The sequence below is a fragment of the Centroberyx gerrardi genome, chromosome 12, assembly GCF_048128805.1.
Source record: "Centroberyx gerrardi isolate f3 chromosome 12, fCenGer3.hap1.cur.20231027, whole genome shotgun sequence".
In the NCBI taxonomy this organism is placed as follows: domain Eukaryota; kingdom Metazoa; phylum Chordata; class Actinopteri; order Beryciformes; family Berycidae; genus Centroberyx; species Centroberyx gerrardi.
In genome coordinates this window covers 3,963,072-3,983,071 of record NC_136008.1, presented here as the reverse complement: position 1 = coordinate 3,983,071, position 20,000 = coordinate 3,963,072, and the positions used below count along the sequence as shown (strand labels likewise).

At 45.5% G+C, this 20,000-nt stretch overlaps 1 protein-coding gene across 1 annotated transcript in view; it reads left to right on the top strand.

The window, feature by feature from the left end:
- Positions 1 to 20,000, top strand: part of mef2d (myocyte enhancer factor 2d) — a 95,273-nt gene that overhangs the window by 73,922 nt on the left and 1,351 nt on the right. The window contains exons 8-12 of the mRNA XM_078286998.1: positions 2,191 to 2,369; positions 7,277 to 7,394; positions 8,449 to 8,650; positions 9,826 to 9,894; positions 16,405 to 20,000. The exon at positions 16,405 to 20,000 is cut by the window's right edge and continues 1,351 nt beyond it. Of these exons, the coding sequence (XP_078143124.1) occupies positions 2,191 to 2,369; positions 7,277 to 7,394; positions 8,449 to 8,650; positions 9,826 to 9,894; positions 16,405 to 16,840 (1,004 nt within the window). The 3' untranslated portion in view covers positions 16,841 to 20,000. The remainder of the gene's footprint in view (positions 1 to 2,190; positions 2,370 to 7,276; positions 7,395 to 8,448; positions 8,651 to 9,825; positions 9,895 to 16,404) is intronic.

Genomic DNA, 20,000 nt, shown 5'->3' with positions numbered 1-20,000 from the left:
CCTACCTCCTCTCTCCTTCCCTCCCTCGCTACCTGTTCTCTCCTTCCCTCCCTCCCTACCTCCTCTCTCCTTCCCTCCCTCCCTACCTGTTCTCTCCTGTCTTCTCCCTCCCCCACCTCCTCCCCTCTTCTCCCTCCGCTCTCTCCCCTTCTATCTTCTCCCTCCCTTCTCACCCTGTCTTCCTCCTGTCCCCCTCTCCCTAACTCACTTCCTACTTCTCTCTCTTCCTCCTTCTGCTCCTCATCCCTCTCTCCTTGCCTCTCTTCTCCCTCCTCTCCTTCTCTCTTCTCCTTTCCTTGCTACCTCCTCTCTCTCCCTCATCACCTCCCTTCCCTCCATTTCCCCCCTCTCCCCTCTCTGCTCCCCCCTCTCTTTTCTTTCTTCCTTACCTTATCTACCTCCCCTTCTCCCTCGTTTCCTCTCCTTCCTTACCTCCTCTCTCGGTCCCTCGATCTTCTTCACTCCTTCTTCTGTCTCCCTCCTCTACCTTCCACCCTCCTTCCCCACCTCCTCTTCCTCCCTGTCTCCTCTCCCTCCTCGCCTCCTCTTCCTCTCCCTTTCTGTCCTTTTTCTTCCTCCCTCCCTCCACTCTTTCCTCCTTCCCTCTCTCCCCTGCCTCACTGAGCTGATAACAGAGGAAGTGTTTGGTTGTTGTTGTTTTTGTTGTTGTTGTTGTTGTGTTTATTTTGTATGTGGGTGGGAGGGGTGAAGAGGCACTTTAGTCATTATTTACATGTGAGCATAACATGTTTTTATGTTCCTCACAAGGATTGGGGGAGTGGGGGGGGGGGGGGGGGGGGGGGGGTCATACTTCATGCACATGGTATTTTTACATGCCACTGTGTGTGTGTGTGTGTGTGTGTGTCTGTCCCTCCGTAGAGTGTGTGTGAGTGAGATGGAGCAGAGTCACATGCCGCTGTCGTCTGGAGGCAGCGTCATGGAGAACTGCTATCTGCTATCTCACACACACACACACACACACACACACACACACACACACACACTCTCTCTCTGTCCCTATCCTTAGGGAATACAGCCCCTCTGTGTGTGTGTGTGTGTGTGTGTGTGTGTGCCAGGGCTGGGAAAGTCCCTGCTGTTCCCCTTTAGACACACAGTGAGTGAGACTGTCTTTGAGTCAAGCGCTGCTTTTAACCTCAGCATGGACAGGCTGCTGTCTGCTGGAATGTTGTTGTCATGACACCCAGCCCCCCCCCCCCCCCCCCCCCCCCCACCGCCCCCCCCACCACCACACACACACACACACACACACACACAGGTATCGTTTTGCGACCAACATGAAACATGCACGCTATTGTAATTGTTTCTCACAGCGTCACTCATGCGTTGCAGCATTGCAGTTTGGAATGTCGTTTGTCGTCACCGGTGTTGTTGTTTCAGACGAGGGTGCGTTCAAGAGACGCAGCCTAACGCCGCCTGTCACGTTGCTGGAAAGCAGGCCGTGAGAAAGAAAGAAAGGAAGAAAGCGAGAAAGAGTCCCGAGACGAGCGTGTGTTTGTTTTCAGCGAGCGCCGAGCCGACTGAAACACCGTGACACGCAGAATGAAAGACGTGGAGAGAGAGTGGAAACAGTTGTGAGAGCGTGACGCGGGTTTGATGTGCAAGAGCTGCGACATCAGAATACAACCAAAACACTGTTTCTGCTGCAGAAGCCATGGGAAGCATGTGTGCTGCAGATCGAATGCTTTCATGAGAACACACACAGACTGACACACACACACACACACACACAGAGGAAGACATACACACACACACAGAGGCAGTCATGCACACACATAGTCACAAGCACACAGGTAAACACACACAGAGGCACATATACACAGGGGCCCACACACACACACACACAGGTAGACATGCACAAACACACACAGAGGCACACACAGATATGCAGACATCACACACACGGCCACAAACACAGGCAAACACACACTCAGACACACTGAAACACATTAACACACGCACAAACACACACAGTGACATATAAACACCTACGCAGACACATGCACACACACAGACACACACACAGACACACACACTGGGGGAGACGCACACATTGGGCAGACATGCGTGCGCACACACCCACACATACACACACACCCTCCTTCATCCCTCCCTCCTTATCTAAACCTTCTCTCTCTCCCTCTCTCCCTCCCTCCCTCCCTCTCTCTCCAGCGAACGGCTACATCAGTGCCAGGGCCTCCCCGGGCCTCCTCTCCGTCGCCAACGGCAACAGCCTGGGGAAAGTAGTCCCGGCCAAGTCTCCGCCTCCGCCCAGCCCTCAGATGGTCAACAGCCGCAAGCCGGACCTGAGAGTCATCACCTCGCAGAGCGGCAAGAGCCTCATGCAGCTGGTGAGAACTACGACTACGGCAGCCCCAGGGGGACAAACGCAGGGTCAAATCTCACGAGGACGGGCCGTAGGACGTGGCCGACACCGAGCAGGAACGCCGCTCCTTCTCGGTGTTCGAACATGTTCTTGCTGTGGGCCAACTAGATTTAATTTGCATCAGTGAACGTTCATTACAGTACAGTTTGGTGGGTCAAATATCTGTTCCCACCTTCATGTTTTGACACATGAAAGCCTGTCTCTGATTAACGTCTGCTCAGAAATATGGCTTTAGGGCTGCAACTATCGATTATTTTCATTATCAATCAATATTTCGATTATTTTTGTGTTTTATCGAATAATTATTTAGATTATAAAATGTTAAAAATAATGGCAAATGCCCATCACAAGTTACCAGAACGAAAAGTGATTCTTAAAACTTACGTAGTCTGACCAGCAGCCAATAAAAACTCCCAAAGGATTCATTTTATAATGATATGAAACGGAGAAAAGCAGCAAATCTTTCAAAGTATTTGTGAAGCTGCAACCAGCAAATGTTTGGTAGTTTTACTTCATAAATCACTAATTGATTAATCCACTTCAGCACTATATGGTTTATACAACAAGTAGCGGCGTTCGAGCAATCTGATTGGTCAAAGATGCGTTCCAGTCATGCTGTATCGATTGCCATGCCAACGCTTGTGGTAACCAGGGAGCTTGTTAGCGATCTTGTTTGTTGTTTTCTCCTGTTGTTTATTATATAAAAGCCATCCTTTACTGCGATTATCAGTACTTTGCTCCTACTGCATCCCCGTCATACTGTCATGTCCTCCTGTGTGTTACTGCTATATTATGACCAGAAGCAGCACAGGAGATTTATCTGGGTCATGACACAAAATATCCAGTTACATGTAAATCAAATCTACATTATATTTCACATTATAGGCAAAGTGTGCCTCCAAATTTAAGATGCTTTTTGCCACATCAGTCGTTAATGGTTAATTTTGTTCTTAAAAGGTAATTTGCTCTACAGCCAGTAGTCAATAAAAAAACCTGCAGCAGTGCAACAGTAAAATACATAAATCTGCTGAGATTTGCATCAATATTTATATCAAAGAAGTGCAAAAAAGTTATTCTAGAAGTCACCGTATTTACAGAGAAATCCTAGACGCATTTTGAGGGTTTTATTTTTTTATATTTTGACCGCAGCAAGATGGTGTAGAAATATAATGGTCCTCTCCGCTACCGTGCTATCCAGCATCTGGATCCAATTATTTTTGTTAAGTCAGCCATCGACCTGCATTGAAATATATGAAATAGAAGAATTGTCCGGTCAAAGAGTCGATTATGCTACAGCTTGACTAGAAAAGTAAAATACACTTCTTAAAATATGCTTCTTGACCAGACTCTAGACTCATTTCTTTGCCGTTTATTTTATACATATTTTTGACCTCAGTTAGTTGGTGTAGAAACGTAACGGTCCTGTTTTCTACCCCCCCCATCCCCCCATCCCCCCCCCCCCATCCCGCCGTGCAGACAGAGGAAGAGCTGGAGTTGGTGAGTGAGGTGAATAGACTTCTAGACTTCTAGCCTCATGGATGTGGTGTCGAAACTCTGTGTGATTTCACCGGGCATGAGTGTGACACCGTCGCCAAAAACGCATCCCACCTGGGCTGACTCACTGGCAGCAGTGCTGTGACTAGAATAGAGGCAGCGGCGTTAGCGTCAGAGCACACGGTGAAAACTTCGCTGCGTCGTAGCGGAGCGCGAATCACATGGTCGCCCCGGTTCTTGGAAGATTTGGACCGTGCCGAGTTCACCGTGGGCTGGGTTCTACAGGGTTCCTCTCACATCTTGAAATTTACCACAAAATCCAGGCCATTCGGTGACACTTTTACCCAAAGCATCTTACAGTACCGTGAGTGCATAGTTTTTTAGCATGAGTGGCCCCCCAGTGGGAATCGAACCCCATCCAACTCTGGGCAGTTAAATACCAGCAGACCATTATTTAGTGTTTTCCAGTAACTTTCTCCTCCCATCAGGTGGGTTCAGATCGCATGTAATCGTATTTTAAACTCGCAGTGAAATGAAAATGACTTTTTCACTTTGCTAATTCTCCATATCATAAACTGCACCTATTTAATAATAAATGCCAAACAAATTTATATCAACTTTTTATATCAAAAGCCCATTACTTCCTGGAAACTAGTATATTTTCCAGTGGTTTTAGTGGTTACTTCATAATACCAATACAGAACAATCCCCAGACATTTTTGGGTCTTCACCCCTGAAAATCTTTTTTCCTTTTCCTAAGACACCAGGTTGAGTCTTGGTGGTTTGAATTTACTGATTTTGAAGAATCAGAAACTTCTGATAGCTCAAGATTATGAGCAGAGGATTTTTTAACTTTTTCTGAACCGATGTCAAATTACGGAATCAAGACACCATAGAAATGCTGTTTCTTTGTGACTTTAAACATTTCAAAAAAGTCAAAGCTGCAAAACAGATTTTTTGAAAAATTTCAAACTGCACTTACACGCCATTTGGCCGTTTTACATTGAGTGGTAAATTTTAAGATTGACAAAATGCATAGAACGAGGTACAGTAGCCCCCAGCCTGAAGTGAAACTGGTGTGATACAAATAGAGGAAAGGGAAACAGGGCAACCAGGTGGCTCCTCCGCTCTGTCGTGAATGCATTGTGAATGCTACTGAGCATGTGCATGGTTGGTGTCACACGGGTGTTAGTTGGTGTGAGGAGGAGAACGAGGAGCGGCCGGTCGCTGCAGGCATGGAGTCTGCAACCTGCAGCAGACGGACATGTCGCATCATGTGACGCCGACCCCTTCAGTCCCATTGGCATCTGACACACACACACACATGTACGCCGACATGTGTTCATCCACATCACCACATAATTGTACACACACACACACACACACACACACACACCTTTAAATGGACATACACACACCTCTCAATGTGCATCTACCTCCCATACCTCTCAGCACACACATAGACAATCCTCTTAATTCACACACACACTTTTCAATACACACACCTCGCTGTACGCCTATGTGCATGCACACACACACACACCACAGCACTCCCTACACACACACACACACACTCATTCCCACTCATTCCTCCTGTGCCACTTTGAGCCTTGTTGATGCATGCCTTTCTGTCAGCATGATTCTCAATAAAGCCTCTCATCACACCTTCCGCCGTGACGCCACACAACACGAGCGCCCGGCCTCGGCGACAGCGTTGCCGTGCCAACACCACCTTGAGATGCGAGACACTTTTCATCTTGCACGTCGATGTTACAGTGTCGCGGAAAAGTCGGAACGCCTCGCAGACGACCGAGGTGTTTGGATTTTATCATAGGGAACAGAAAACGGAGCGGAAACATAGAGTTATACTGTCCTGCAAAGGCAAAGTGCAGTGCTGGAACTGTTAAAAAATGAGTGAATATTCAGACTTAATGAGCTTTGTTTTAAAGTATTTCCTTCATCTAGTCCCCCGAAACAACATTTCAATAACTTCAAAAGCAGAGGTAGGAAGGAACACAGTAAAAATACTTCATTACTGTACTTAAGTATCTGTACTTTACTCAAGTTTTTCTTCTTTCAAGACTTTTTACTTGTACTCAACTACATTTCAAAAGAAAAATCTGTACTTCCTACTTTTTCAAAACAGACTCGTTACTCTCTGGAAATCATCAACTGTAGAACATTTGAAATGCCTTTTTCAGAGGACTACTTTTACTTTTATACTTGAAGTAAATTTAAGACCATGTACTTTTTATCCTTTGACTTGAGTAAAGGATTTGAAATGGCACTTTTACTTTTACCAGAGTATATTTTTAGATTAGTGAGTATTTGCACTTTTACTTGAGTAAGGAATTTGTGTACTTCTACCACCTCTGTTCAAAAGTGGCAGGAAAACCGAGGCTTCAAAGTTAATTTTTTTTCATTTTCACAAGTCACTGTTGCTGCACTTCACCTTTGCAGAGCAGTCAGGTAAAACTACTGCATGTTAAAAAGGGCGATGAGATCAGCTGCATCGTTTGAAATTCAACTAGCCGTTTATCATAGTGAAATAGCTCAATAGTAATCATGTAATTTAATTGTTCTCAGTCACACTACAAGGTCTCTGGATCCACTCTGCTGTACAGTGGAAAGCACATGCTAGCCATTATCATTATTGCTGTTGAAAATGGATGAAGTCATGTGCCGTGGACTCCTACACCCGGCCCTTATAAGGAGAAAAAGACACGATTAGTTGTGGAACCAGACTGAGCTTTTCTCACGCCAGTCAGCCACAACACTGGATCCACAAACCCAACACACACACACACACACACACACACACACACACACACACACACACACACAGAGCGTTCGGCTGTAAATCTTAAAAAGATGTTCATGGACATTTTGCCACAGCGCTCACACCAACGCAGTAAACTGAGACCAGTGAGAATTGTATCATCCCAGTGTATTAGTAGACCAGGGGTTCCCAAACATTTTCATGTCCCAGACCCCCAAATAGAATCACATTAGTGCCACAGACCCCCATTGGATAAGATTTTGTCCCATGCACCCCTGTATTTGAAGGTTTTTGTTGTTTATTTAGTTTTAAATTGAGATTATAGTGGTGAGACTGGAACCTATGATTCCAATAGTCATTTTTATACAGTGCATTCTCTACTTGGGATAACTTCTATTAGCTATTATTACTAAATTATTGTGAAATCAAACTATTCCACTTTTTGCTGTGGACCCCCTGGAACCCTCTCAAGGATCCCCGGTGGTCCCCGGACCGCACTCTGGGAACCGCTTCACTTGAATCATCACCTAGTCCACCTCTTCCACTTCCAGCGTCCCAGTGTTCAACTTCCTTCCTCCATCTGCCTCTTGTCTTCCCAGAATGCCCAGCGGTTAGGCGCCTCCCAGGTGGCGCAGTCGCTCACTACGCCCGTGGTCTCCGTGGCAACGCCCAGTCTCCTAGCGCCCTTCTCCGGCATGCAGACGGCCTACAACACCGGTAAGCCACAGAAATCAGGACATTATACCTTTTTTTTTTCTTTTTTTTTTGGTGATCAATTGTTTATTAAACTTAGAGTAGGTAGGACAAAAATGTAGATTAAGCACATAGGAATATTACAATTAAGAGTGGGATTAGTGAAAAATTCAAGAGCCACTTTTACTGTTTTATCAGACAAAATGCCTTTTAGAATAGACATGACTCTGGTTAGTTACAATTAAAGTTTAAAGTCGCAATCAGATGACAAGTGACTTTTTCACTTTGAAAGCTAATTCTCCTAAAATACACCTATTTAACAATAAATGACAAAGGATTTACAGAACTTTTTTATTCTCTCGTATTTTATATGAAAATCCCATTACTTTTACTTCCTGGAATATGTTTTAATGGTTTTTATTTGGAATGGTTACTTCACGGCATACCAGTAGTATGATTCAACATTCCTATTTCTGAACGATCCCTCGCCGCGTTCTGTCCCACCACAACATCCTGTTTCAACTGGAAACACGGCGAATTACGGAAGCAAGGCGCCATCGAAATGCCGTTTTCTTTTGACTTTAAGTACCACACACAACCCCAAATTTACCAGCATCTGTCTGGTTTCTGCTGGTAATTTCCCTCCCTGATTGTGAACGGTAACTCTCTGTACAGTGGCACAATATCGAAGCATTATTATAGTATTGTATCAAGGAAAAGATAAAAACATCAAAACAAGTAAAGGGTAAACGCTGTGTTATGTTATCAAGAGCTTTACTGCCATGGAGGAAAACTTGAAAACCTCGCAGTGTGACACCACAAACTGCCATGAATATTCACTTTGTTTATTGTGTGAGCGCTTCTGGAATGATTCCACTTCAAAGGTCTCCATTAATATGGATTAGCCCTGATTAATATTGATGCACCAGAAAGTTGTATGATGTAAAACAATCCCCCTCCCCTTCTGTTCTCTCTCTCTCTCTCTCTCTCTCTCTCTCTCTCTCTCTCTCTCTCTCTCTCTCTCTCTCTCTCTCTCTCTCTCTCTCTCTCTCTCCCCCCCTCCATCCCTTTATCTCAGAGTACCAGCTGACGAGTGCAGATCTCACGGCGCTCCAGACCTTCACACCGCCTGGGCTGGTGCCTGGCAACATGGCCGCCTGGCAACAGCAACAGCAACCAGCAGTATCCCAGCAACAGCAGCAGCAGCAGCAGCAGCAGCAACAGCAACAACAACAGCAACAGCCACAGCAGCTGAGCTTGGCGTCGCTCAGTAACTTGGTGTAAGCTCCTTTTTTTTTTTTTTTCAGTCAACCAAAAATGTCAATGAGGTCGATTCGCCAGTTTCCTCTCAGCTGTATTGACTAAGATTTAACATGGCTGACCTTTGACCTTCCCCCTGACATATGTGACCAGTACTGATAAAAACTGTGTAGCCAGTGTCTTAACAAGCCTTGTGCGCAGTAGCTTATTCAATACGTCAGCCATAACACATGCACATAAAACACTTGAAGCACCTCTCATATCTCTGTGGTTGATTCATCTTCCTGGTGACCTAGATAATTCCCCGCGCTCAGCTCCCACTCCCACTGGAAACCCACTGATTTAGCTTCCTGCAGCGGGGCTAGGCTGCTAGCTGCGCTGTTAGCCGCGCAGACAGGATTTGAATCTGCTGGACTGGCAACCTTGTAAAATAATTCATACTCGTACACTTGCTTGGCTAGTAAATAACGGCCGGCATATGATGTCAGTCTTGGAACAAATTCACCCCACAACACACTGTGACGGCTTCATTTCGTTTGCTTAGCTAGTTTCAGTTTAGCTTGTGCTATTCCTATCAAGCAAGGCTACTACATTCCCCACTTCTGCAGTGTTTAAAGTTAGTCAGCTGCACTAGACTCTTGGCTCTTCTTACACATCACTACATTTTCAGTTAAACCTGCACAACTCTTATTTTATGATGCCATGATGCCCCTTTCTGCCTCTCCTCCTGCAGCAGCTAACGTCAGACAGTCAAGCTAATCAGCATGCACTTTGAGATTTTAGGTGTGTTATAAATAAAACACATTATTATTATCATTATTATTATTATTATAAATCACAGAAGCACATGAAAGGGAGGTGGGAGCAAAGTAAACAAAGACCACTAGAAATGTATTTTTTGTAGAGTTAAAACTCTTTGTGAAGCGGATGAAACTAGTTTGCATAAATACATAAGGAATTAATATCAAATTGACGACAGGACAATTTTAGGAAACTAGCAGGAAGACGTCCCCGCCTATGTTTACACCCATGAACCTGCTGTAGCCACATGACTGTACTGTACCTTATTAGCACTGTGGCTAGCACTAAGTCTTCGGTGTTGTAACGTCACGCTGTGCTAGGCTAACCCATCGACGGGGGAGCGGCTTGTAACTGCCTCTTGTTTTGTCCTCCCTCCCCCCCTTTTTGTCCACAGCATGTGGGGTGCAGAGAAACAGAATGGGGAGATGGTTAACTGCATCTCCAGTTTTGCTGCTAACCTGAGGTGAATGACTTAGCATCTAGCAGCTCCGCCATGCATCTCTCTGTGAAGTTTACTGTGTGGCTCATAGGAAAAAAAAGATAAAGAAATGCAAGAACACAATATATAAAATGACATCCTTAAATCCTGATATCAACACACCTTTTCTTTCCATTTACATGTTGGTCTTGATGCCTGTTGTCGCTTTGCTGTGTGTCTTTCATTGCTGTTTTTGTTCCATGGAGACAAATGCACTGTTTTCCAGATTAGAAGAGGTAACCAGCGTGTTTTGTAAGAGTTTTCATGTCACCTAAAGCTTGGATCTGACGTTCTTTGTAAGAGTCAGGAACAAAGAGGGAGATGCTACAGCGCGACAGCGACGGCGCGCTGCTTCGTGTTCGAGTGAAAGCCGTCAATCATAAACACTAAACCAAAGCACCGGTGTGTGTGGATACTGACATGCTTATTGCATTTACAGTTTACATTTCAGCCGTTTAGCCGACGCTTTTATCCGGAGCAGCTTACAATGAGTGCAGCGGTGGCATAAGCTTCAATAAGCTTCGGTTCCTTAGATGCACGTAGGCCTGTATGTGTAGATGTAACTGGACACTGGCTTGTATTGTAGCACTGCTGTAACATGAGTATGTGCAATGGTCGTGACTAAAAGAATAATTTAGATTTGGATAGCCTATCTATCAAATGATTGACTGTTTTGAATTTGATGGTGTTCGATAGTCATTTAACTTCCCGCAACCCTCTGGAGTCTAAGCCCATTTTTGCGATTTTGGCATACATTGAAATTGGCACTTGTTTAACAATTAAAAAGTATTTTTACCCCCTTAATGCCGATATCCTCTTGTTCAGTACAAATTCAGCTACAGATTCATTTTACCATGAAGTCGGTTCAAGAGACGACACAGCTGCTCAGAAGCCCTAAAGACAACAAAGAGATTTAGAAATTCACTGATTTTTCTTCTTTTTTTATACACTCAAAATAATGTCAAAGTGAATGTCAACAAAGAGAAAATTTTTTCACTTGTTATCATTTCATCCAAGGGGAATATTATCCATGAAAATATGACAATAGGTTGTTTGTTATTGTTTACAGTAACTGTGACTCCAGGGGGTTCAGCGTCTTTGTTAAGCAGCACTACAGTCAGTTTATACCAGGCGGTGCACAGTGTGCTCTCTGGACTGAACACGTCCCTTTGTCACACAGATCAGTAAAACTACTCAAACTGAGACGCCTGAACAAGCAGCCAGCAGTCACTTTCCCTTAAAGAGGATTTGCTTTAACGATCCATTTGCTGTTTTCACCACAGCAGGCCATGTATAGTTTTTCCATAGCAGAAGTAACAGTCAGACAATTTCAGTTTCCATATCCCCATATTGGAAATACTGAAACATGTCCTTTTAGAATGGCTGCTGTACTTGAAAATAGCCGAGATGTTCCTCAAGTCACCGATACTAATAGCCTTGCAATGTAATCAGGATTTTTATTTTATCCATAATCCTGCAGCCAACTATTGGTTATGGCACAGCATCAGCACCGTTTGGTTTGCCATTGGAATACCAAGCAGGTCTCCTTGTTTTTTTGTGTGGGAGAGCAGCGTAATGACAGCGTCCCTGCCAGCGACATTTGTACCGCATAAATGTGGGAAGCTTCCCAGCTCGCCAAACTGTTCACAAAACATAACGGAAAACCGTGGCGTCCCGAGACAGTATGGGCAGACGTGGGCACTGCTGCGGTGGGGGGGGGGGGGGGGGGGGGAATACAAAGTCCAGACTCCGTTGGTTTGTTTTTGGTTTTGGTCACACGGCAGCCTCACAGCGAGCGAGCGAGAGAGAGAGAGAGAGCAAGCGCTTCCAATCAGACGGTGATTGACAGCTTGGCGGCGAGCCTCGCCTCCGCTGTCATCCACGCTTTACCTCGCCGCAGGAAGCATGAGGAAATGATTTCTGTCGTGTTATCCTTTTCTTGCCCCCTCCCCCTGTAATGCTTCCTTCACTTCTTCCTTCTCTTCCGCTGAGCGACCAATCATTCTCCGCTCTTGTGTCAGGCTCGTTTTAACTCAGCGCACACCTGTTGACCCCCCCCACCCCCCACCCCCCACCAATCTTTGCTTTTGACTCGTTCGCCTGTTTATATCGAACCCGGATGCCAGTTGCTTGCAGGCGGAGCAGGATGCGTTGCCGTTGTTTGTTCTGGTTCCGAGGCGATGCGTTATCGGCAGATGGGACCTCCAGTTGGGACGCTTTCAGAGGAAATGAAAAGAACGACTTCAGCGACATCGTCTGCTTGTGCATCATTGTCCTTGTTGTCCCTGTCTGTGTATTCGGTCCATCCTTACACCCCATGTGTGTGTGTTTTTTTTTTTTTTGGGACGAATATCAATATGGAGCCTGTAGAACGGGTGCAATGTTTTATCGGTCTAACTCTACCTCCGTCTCATTTTTTTCTTGTCTTTATTTGTGTTTTTTCGCCCACAAAAACACAACTTTCTGTCTGTCTGTGTCTGAACTCTCTCTCTCTCTCTCTCTCTCTCTCTCTCTCTCTCTCTCTCTCCCTCTCTGTTGTGGTTGAGGAAAACCACTGGCAGACAGTGCACACACTGCTAAATTGCTTACAGGACACACTGTTTGTCTGCAGGGCACGATGCAGCGCACATGCTATCAGAGCCCGTCCAGTAAAATCTCCCCGGAGGAATCGCTGTTTGCCCAGAGTGCAGATTAGGGGAATCGCAGTTTAAAACACAGCAGCGACTTCATTAGGCTCTGCAGTGCTTCATACCTGGAAGACTGGAATGATGCTTCAGTTGAGCCCACTTCCAAAGACAAATGTAGTTTTATTTAGCACACAAGGTATGCAGTGTTCAATCAATACAATGCTACAAGATGGTCATATGTTACTTTATGTCACATTAAACAGCGAGATAACACTTTGCATCCGGCTGTAACAAGGGCTGGGTATCAAAAAATCAATACATATCAGTACCGATTTCTGACATGGGAGTCGATTTGTATCAGAAGGCCTCAACATGTTGAATTCTATTGTATATGGCGATTTTACTGAGGAATTCAGTTTAGTGTTTAGGAAAAGCAGATGTCTTTCCGTTTATTCATTCCATAATGAAATATGCTTCCATTCAGCGAAGGAAGCTAGCGTGTGGCCCGTTAACAAATCTGTTTCAGCACCAGCTTCAGTATCGGGACAGTTTCCAGCTACACCCGGCCCTGTCTGTAGCAGTAGTGCGGCGTGACTGAAGTAGCTGCCGAGTCTCTGCAGTAACCCTGTCTGTTATGGCCATCACTGGCCACCGTCCCTCTGTTTTCCCTCCTGTGTTAGGTTTTTAAACTTGCCTGTGTCTTTTTTCCACCTCCCTCTACAGCTTGGCCTCTCAATCCAACTTGCTCTTTGGCAGGGAGGAGGGCCTCTGCTGGTACTGTACTCTTTCTACTTTAGCCGCACATCTATGGCACGCTTGTTTCCCCAAAAAATCTGCTGCTCGAAGGAACCTCAACACTTCCTGGTTGTCACTGAAAAACAAACCCAAATCTATACTCGAAGAGTTTTGCTACCAAAATGAGATGATGTCCAGTATTTGAAAAAGATGAAACTTGAATGATCCCTGTGGGGAGATTAGGTGTTCACAGCTGTAAATAGTAGTAGGATACAGCAAAGATAAATAAAGCAAAAGACGGTCGTATATACTGTATATCTATATATACACAACCGACATGCTATGTAGAAATGTGTGAATGAAAGTATGAGTCATGGATTATAAGGGTATGCAAAATAATGTAATCCACACCCTATTAAATTTAAATGACACATACTCATACAAAATCATTGATAACGCAAGATGAAAACAAATTTTTTTAAAGAATTCTTCAAAACTGAAGTCCTTGATTTGTCAAAAAGCACTTTTTTCCAACTGGATCCTCAAGAATTACTTAATGAGGAACTTCAGATAATGATGTTTTTCCAATGTGGATATACAGCCAGTTTCAAAAGTAGGTGTACATTTTTACAATGTACACCTACTAATATTTTATATGAGTATTACACACATTTTATATATTTGGATGTTTGATATTATCAATTGAATGTTGAGTCATTTTTTTCAAATAAGTTAAGTAAGTACTAAAAAAACTTAAAACTACTTATAATTATTATTGTTAATTGTTATTATTATGAAACATAGTATATCTACTTTTGAAACACCCAGTGTAGCATTTTAGAAATGATCTCTTCAGTTATACTTCATGAGTTTGATGACAGGAGACTAAAAACAAACCGTCTCATGTGATTTGAATGGAGGAAGTTGTTTTTGGGAACGCAGAGTGTTTTGGGAAACACGGCTGCACCCCACCACACCGCACTGTAACCAAGTGTTGCTGCTTCTGGCTGCGCTGGCTGTGTTAGCGCTCGGGGCGAGCCTGCCGCTCTCGCCTTCATCACTGTCACCGGCCCGCTGACTCGACAGTTTCCGCTCGCCATAGCAACGGCGCCCCCGTGGCACCGCAATCCATCTACCTGCGCCGGTCTGAACCGCCACGCTCAGGGCGTGATGAAGTGGGCATGCCGAGACGGAGTGAGCCTCACCGCCTGGGGATTTGAGTGTGTGTGTGTGTGTGTGAGAGAGAGAGAGAGAGAGAGAGAGAGAGAGAGAGAATGAATGTAGGAGAGTGTGTGTGTTTGTGTGTATGACTGTGTTCGTGAGTGAGTTAATATAGGAGAGTGTGTGTGTGTGAGAGAGAGAGAGGATGTAGGAGAGTTAATATAGGAGAGTATGGGTATTAGTGAGTGTGTGAGTGAGGGAGTGAATGTAGGAGTGTGTGTGTGTGTGTGTGTGTGTGTGTGTGTGTGTGTGTCAGAAACAGAGGAAGACAGCGTGCACATTTGCGTGCCACAGACCCAAATTGCCTAGAGGAGTCCTATCTTAAATTCCCCTCTCAGTCTGCCAGTAATTGAGGGAATATTAGAGATGCTACGGACGGTTCATGATGTGCCGTATTAGAACATACCCGAGGGGCGAAGCGCGGTAATTGGGAGCTTCACATTGGAATCGACTCCACTCCATGTGTCAAGCTGAGGGGGAGAGCGCCAATTCGAAACAATCCTGTCGACATTGTCAAAGAGCGAGCCACAGTGCAGCGTCAACAACCGGTGTCAGGCTCAGTGACAGGTTCAGCACAGCAGGAGGGGGCGGGGGGGTTAGGGGGAGGGGGAGGGGGAGGGGGGGTTGATCAAAGAGATTTAGCAGGTAGAAATGCAGACACAGACATAGACATATGCTATTTGGCACATGCTTTTGTCCAAAGCGTCTTAGGGCGCGTTCACACCAAGAATGTTTAGAGTGATTTCCGTACTCCTTCAGGCCGAGCTCACAGAGGAATCAGCGTTTTGAACGAGTCTTTGTTCAGTTGTTGTCAACGGTTTGGTCGCAGCAGGCGTGCATCTCCCCTTATCCCCTTTGTTACTTCAGGTTAGCTAGCTTACACTAATTAGAAAGCTTGCAAGTTGCTGTCAAACGTGTTGCATAGCAACAGGATTGATGTAATGTTCCTTGCAACCTTCTTGCTCTCTCTGTTACTAGCTGCGCCTCTGCGCCAGCTATTTCCTCATGTGTTCTTAACTGGTATGAACACCAGAGAAGGGAAAGAGGCAGACAAGTCCATCATGCTCAGCTAAAGTTACAGGAACTGGAATCGCTGCCAAAATCTCAGACCTGGCAGGATGACAGGTGACCAAAACTCTGTCCAATAGACGAGCTACTTGTGAGTCCATGAGACTTTTGTTTACAAGCCCTGGTTTGTGTATAATTGTGCAGTGTGATCCTAAACGAACCAATGCAGCAAAGTAAGCTTTTCTACTATGGTTTGAACCAAAGAAAACAAACTGTAGGTATTATTGCACCCTGACAGTACCTGAGTGCAGACATTTTTAGCATGGGTGACCCCATTGAGAACTGAACGCCTAACGCTGGCGGTGTTAATGCTGCACTCCAGCCATCTGCTGATCCGACGGGAACACATATGAACATATGAACACAACTTGGAGGTTTGGCTGCATGGCTTGTGGTTGGACAGTGTGCTTTAATGTGGCCAATCATTTAGTCCCGTTTGTATTTGTGTGTCCTCCTTGTGTTAAAGTCCACCTACATCAGCCTGCTGCTCCGGTGAATGGCATCATGCAGCGTGGCTTGGGTCTGTGTTTCGTGTCTTTGAAAAGGCCTACATGCTTATCTGGATATTGAGGCAATGGTGCATTCATTTGCCAGTGGCCATTCTTTAAGGTTTTTGCAATATGAGCTGTACTTTATGTTTCATCCATGCAAACAGTTTATACTGTTACTTAATGAAGTCCTGCTCTTATGTTAAAGGACAATAGGTAAAAAAGGTTCCCTAGCTTTGTAATTACCTTGCTGATCCAGTAGGTGTCTCACTCTTGCTTCTTTTTCTTTCCCTTTGTTCCCCTTTTCTCTCTCTCTCTCTCTCTCTCTCCCTCTCTCCCTCGCTCCACCTCTGCAGGCCGGTGGGCCACATACCTCAAGGCGCCACACTGACGGTCAACACAAACCCCAACATCAACATCAAGTCCGAACCCGTCTCACCCAACCGTGACCGCAGCACCCCCAGCTCCATCGGCGGCATCGGCGGAGGCGGCCAGGTCCCGGGCCTGGGCTCGGCCGGCTACCCCGGCTCCCTGCGCCTGGAGCCCGGCGCCCAGGGCCGCTCGCCCGTCGACAGCCTCAGCAGCAACGGCAGCTCGTACGACGGCAGCGACCGGGACGACGGCGCCCAGGGAGGGGCCCAGGGCCGAGGGGGCGCCCCGGACTTCCACCACCAGGCCGGCGCCGGGGCCCAGCAGCCCACCATGGTCCTGCTGCGGCCCTCTTCGGCCGAGCCGCAGGAGCAGGACGGGGCCAACGTCAAGAGGATGAGACTGGATACCTGGGTCACATAGAGAGACGAGCGGAGCGGGACGGACGGATGGGACAGACGGACGGAAGGAGGACGGACGGAGATGTGTACTTGTGGCTTGTGTACATGCCCCCCCCACCAGCCCCGACCCCCCCCCCTTTGTCCTCCCCTGTGCATACACACAAATCCCCGCCATCTACCTAGTAACCTACTGTCCACACAGGAAATGCTGACCTCACACCATCTCATTCACCACACACACACACACATGCAAACACAAGCATGCGAACACACACTCTCTCTCATGTGGCACGTGTGGACACTGATGCACACTCTTATGGCAATGTGCGTACACTTGTACTCTAATGTACTCTTTCACTCTCACACACACACACACACACACACAAAACCCTAAGGGGTTGAGCCACCGAACCAGGGATTATTTGTCAGTACAATTATAACGTTGGACTTGAGTGTATTTGAATTGAAGTGAATGGGTTAGTTTTTAATCTATCCTTACCATAGACGGAAGGAGGAACTTGACATGCCGTGGTCTTTGCTGGGTTTCTTCTTCACTCTCCATAAAACATGCAGCATATTAAAACACAGACACGTAACGTGCAGCAGGACAGGGAACTAACTTTTTCCGTCTGCGGGCCACAGCGGCCGCTAAATCAAAAAATGTTGCCACTTTGACTATTTCACCTGCCGGCTACGAGTTCAAATCGGCTGGCAGAGCAGACAAACTTACCAGCCTCGGTTTCCCAGCATGCCCTGCGTTTGGTTTGGCGGCTGGTGGTAAGTTCCCACCCTGATGTCCTGTCTTATGTGTTTATCCACCGTGGGTTTCGGTCAAAAGCGGCTGCACTGCTCTGTTGTGAAACAGTATCACCAAATGAGTCCACTTCTTCGTACGCATCGGCCCGGCCGCCGCGGCCGCGTTGCTATCGCTCTAGATTATTGTTTCTTTTCTAAGAGACTGGGCTGTTTTTGCTCTTTTTAAGCGTGAAGTTTTGTCCTTCTGTCTGACCGTTGATCTTCTTTAGAGTTTGGATTCGTTTCAGTTTTGAATATGAAGACACTAAAAAGAAACTCCGCCTCCCTCCCCCGGCCGTGTCGGCGGACCCCGGCGCCGCGCCCCGTACGAGACCGACGGGCCCCCCCCCCCCCCCCGGTCTTCGTTTAATCTGAACCACGCAGACTAGCTGTAAAACGAGGAACAAGATTTGTCGCCGAGGTAAAAGACTGTTTTTCTTTGAATCAGGGACGGGCTGCAGCAGCTCAACGACACACGACACAGATACTCGTAGTTTCGCACCCACATTGTGTCGACTACAGATGCTGAGGAGTGTGTGCGTGTGTGCGGTTGGTGTGTGTGTGTGTGTGCGTGTGCGTGTTCATTACCTCAACTGCTCTGTTTTTTAAGAAAGTGAATTTGGCAAATATTCATTCTCGATTTCACCCTTGAACACACACCTGCGACGCACACACACAGTCGAACGACGAACGTTTTGAACGGATCTAAATCGCTGATGTCCGGAGGGGAGAAACGTGAGGTACCATGTATATAAGCAATCTGTAACCTTTCTTTGTGGCTTTTGTGTGACAGGGATAAAGGTGTTTTTTGAAGGTAAACAAAAAAAAAAAAAAAAACAGATCATATACAAATATATATTTAAACAGCTTCAGGCGGTAGCAAGCGAGGCGGGAGACGACAACAGACGACAGGGATTGTACATAAGAAAACTATATATTCGGCAGGATGTCCCTTAAAGGAAAAAAAAAAAAAAAAAAAAGCAAACGCGTTGATTCTCAGTGGATCCGTCTTTTTTTTTTATTTATGCGTGTATATAAAGTGTAATATGTTGACGAGCCAAGAGAGGGCGCTGTAGAGGCAGAAAGGGAAGGCGTACAGTAGAGTAATCGTGGTGACTTGGACTGTTTTTGAGTGAGCAATGGTTAGTACTCTGTCACTGATGGAGCGCACTTTAACCCCCCCCCCCCTTCACCCCCCCTTAAAACGCCTGACACCTCATCAGACCCACACACACACACACGCTAGGGTTAGACTGATTTGTCAGGCCGATATTGGGCTTTTATTAAATATCGGATATCGACCGGTGGATATGATGGCACAAAACAGTCTGTAAAACCTCCAATGAATTATTTTCTGCACATTTTATTTTTTCATTTAATTGCCCAAATTCTTCAGTTTTAGTGTCCCATGATGCTCTAAATGCTGTTTCAGAGGCTTTTCCACCCTGATGGGAATAAAATTCCTGGGGAAAACACTGAATACTTGTAATTTCCAAATTTAAAGATATAGAATATCGGCACAAAATATCAGCTAAAGAAACAGTGAATACTTATTATTAAGTAATTTTTTTGACAGTGAAAAGATATTGAATATCGGCAGCTTCAATACAAAAATATCAGTATCGGCCTTCAAAAACCCACATCGTTCGAACCCTAGCGCACACACACACACACTGCCAGTCAAAAGTTAGGACACACCACATTTTTCTTTATTTTTTACTATTTTCCACATTTTAGAATAACAGTAAAGACATCAAAACTATGAAATAACATAAGTGGAATTATGCAGCGACCAAAAAAAAGTGTTAAACAAATCAAAACTATCTTATATTTTAGACTCTTTAAAGTAGCCGCCCTTTGCCTTGATGGAAAGGCAAAAGGCTTTGGAAAGAAATTCATACATAGGATCAACTTCACTATTTATATTTGTCTAGGAAACTCATTTCAAGCATTTAAGTGTAAGCCTTGAGATCAAAATGGCTTTAAGAGAATGAAAAACAGAACATTCAGTCAGGTGGGTCCAGACTTTAGACTGGTTGTGTTTTCACGCGAGCCAAGGATCCCCCCCCCCCCCCCCCCGTCCCGTCCCCTCTTTGGTTTAAGAAGTGGCGTTTCCCTCGTCCTCTTTAGAAGCGAAGCCATGTGTGTGTGTATATTTAAACGACCTCTCCTCCACCCGTCACAGGTCGGCTGTAGTTTTATATTACGGAGAGGTAAAACAACAGTAAGCGGTTATAGTGCATTTTTGTGAACTATGAAGGATGTCATTTTTTTTGTACTCTATAAATGTAGGAAAATGTGATTTGGGGGGCTAGGGGGATGGATTTAAAACAAAAACAAAAAAAAAAATACAGGTCGAGAGTGCAAATTTTATGTTTTTTTTTTTC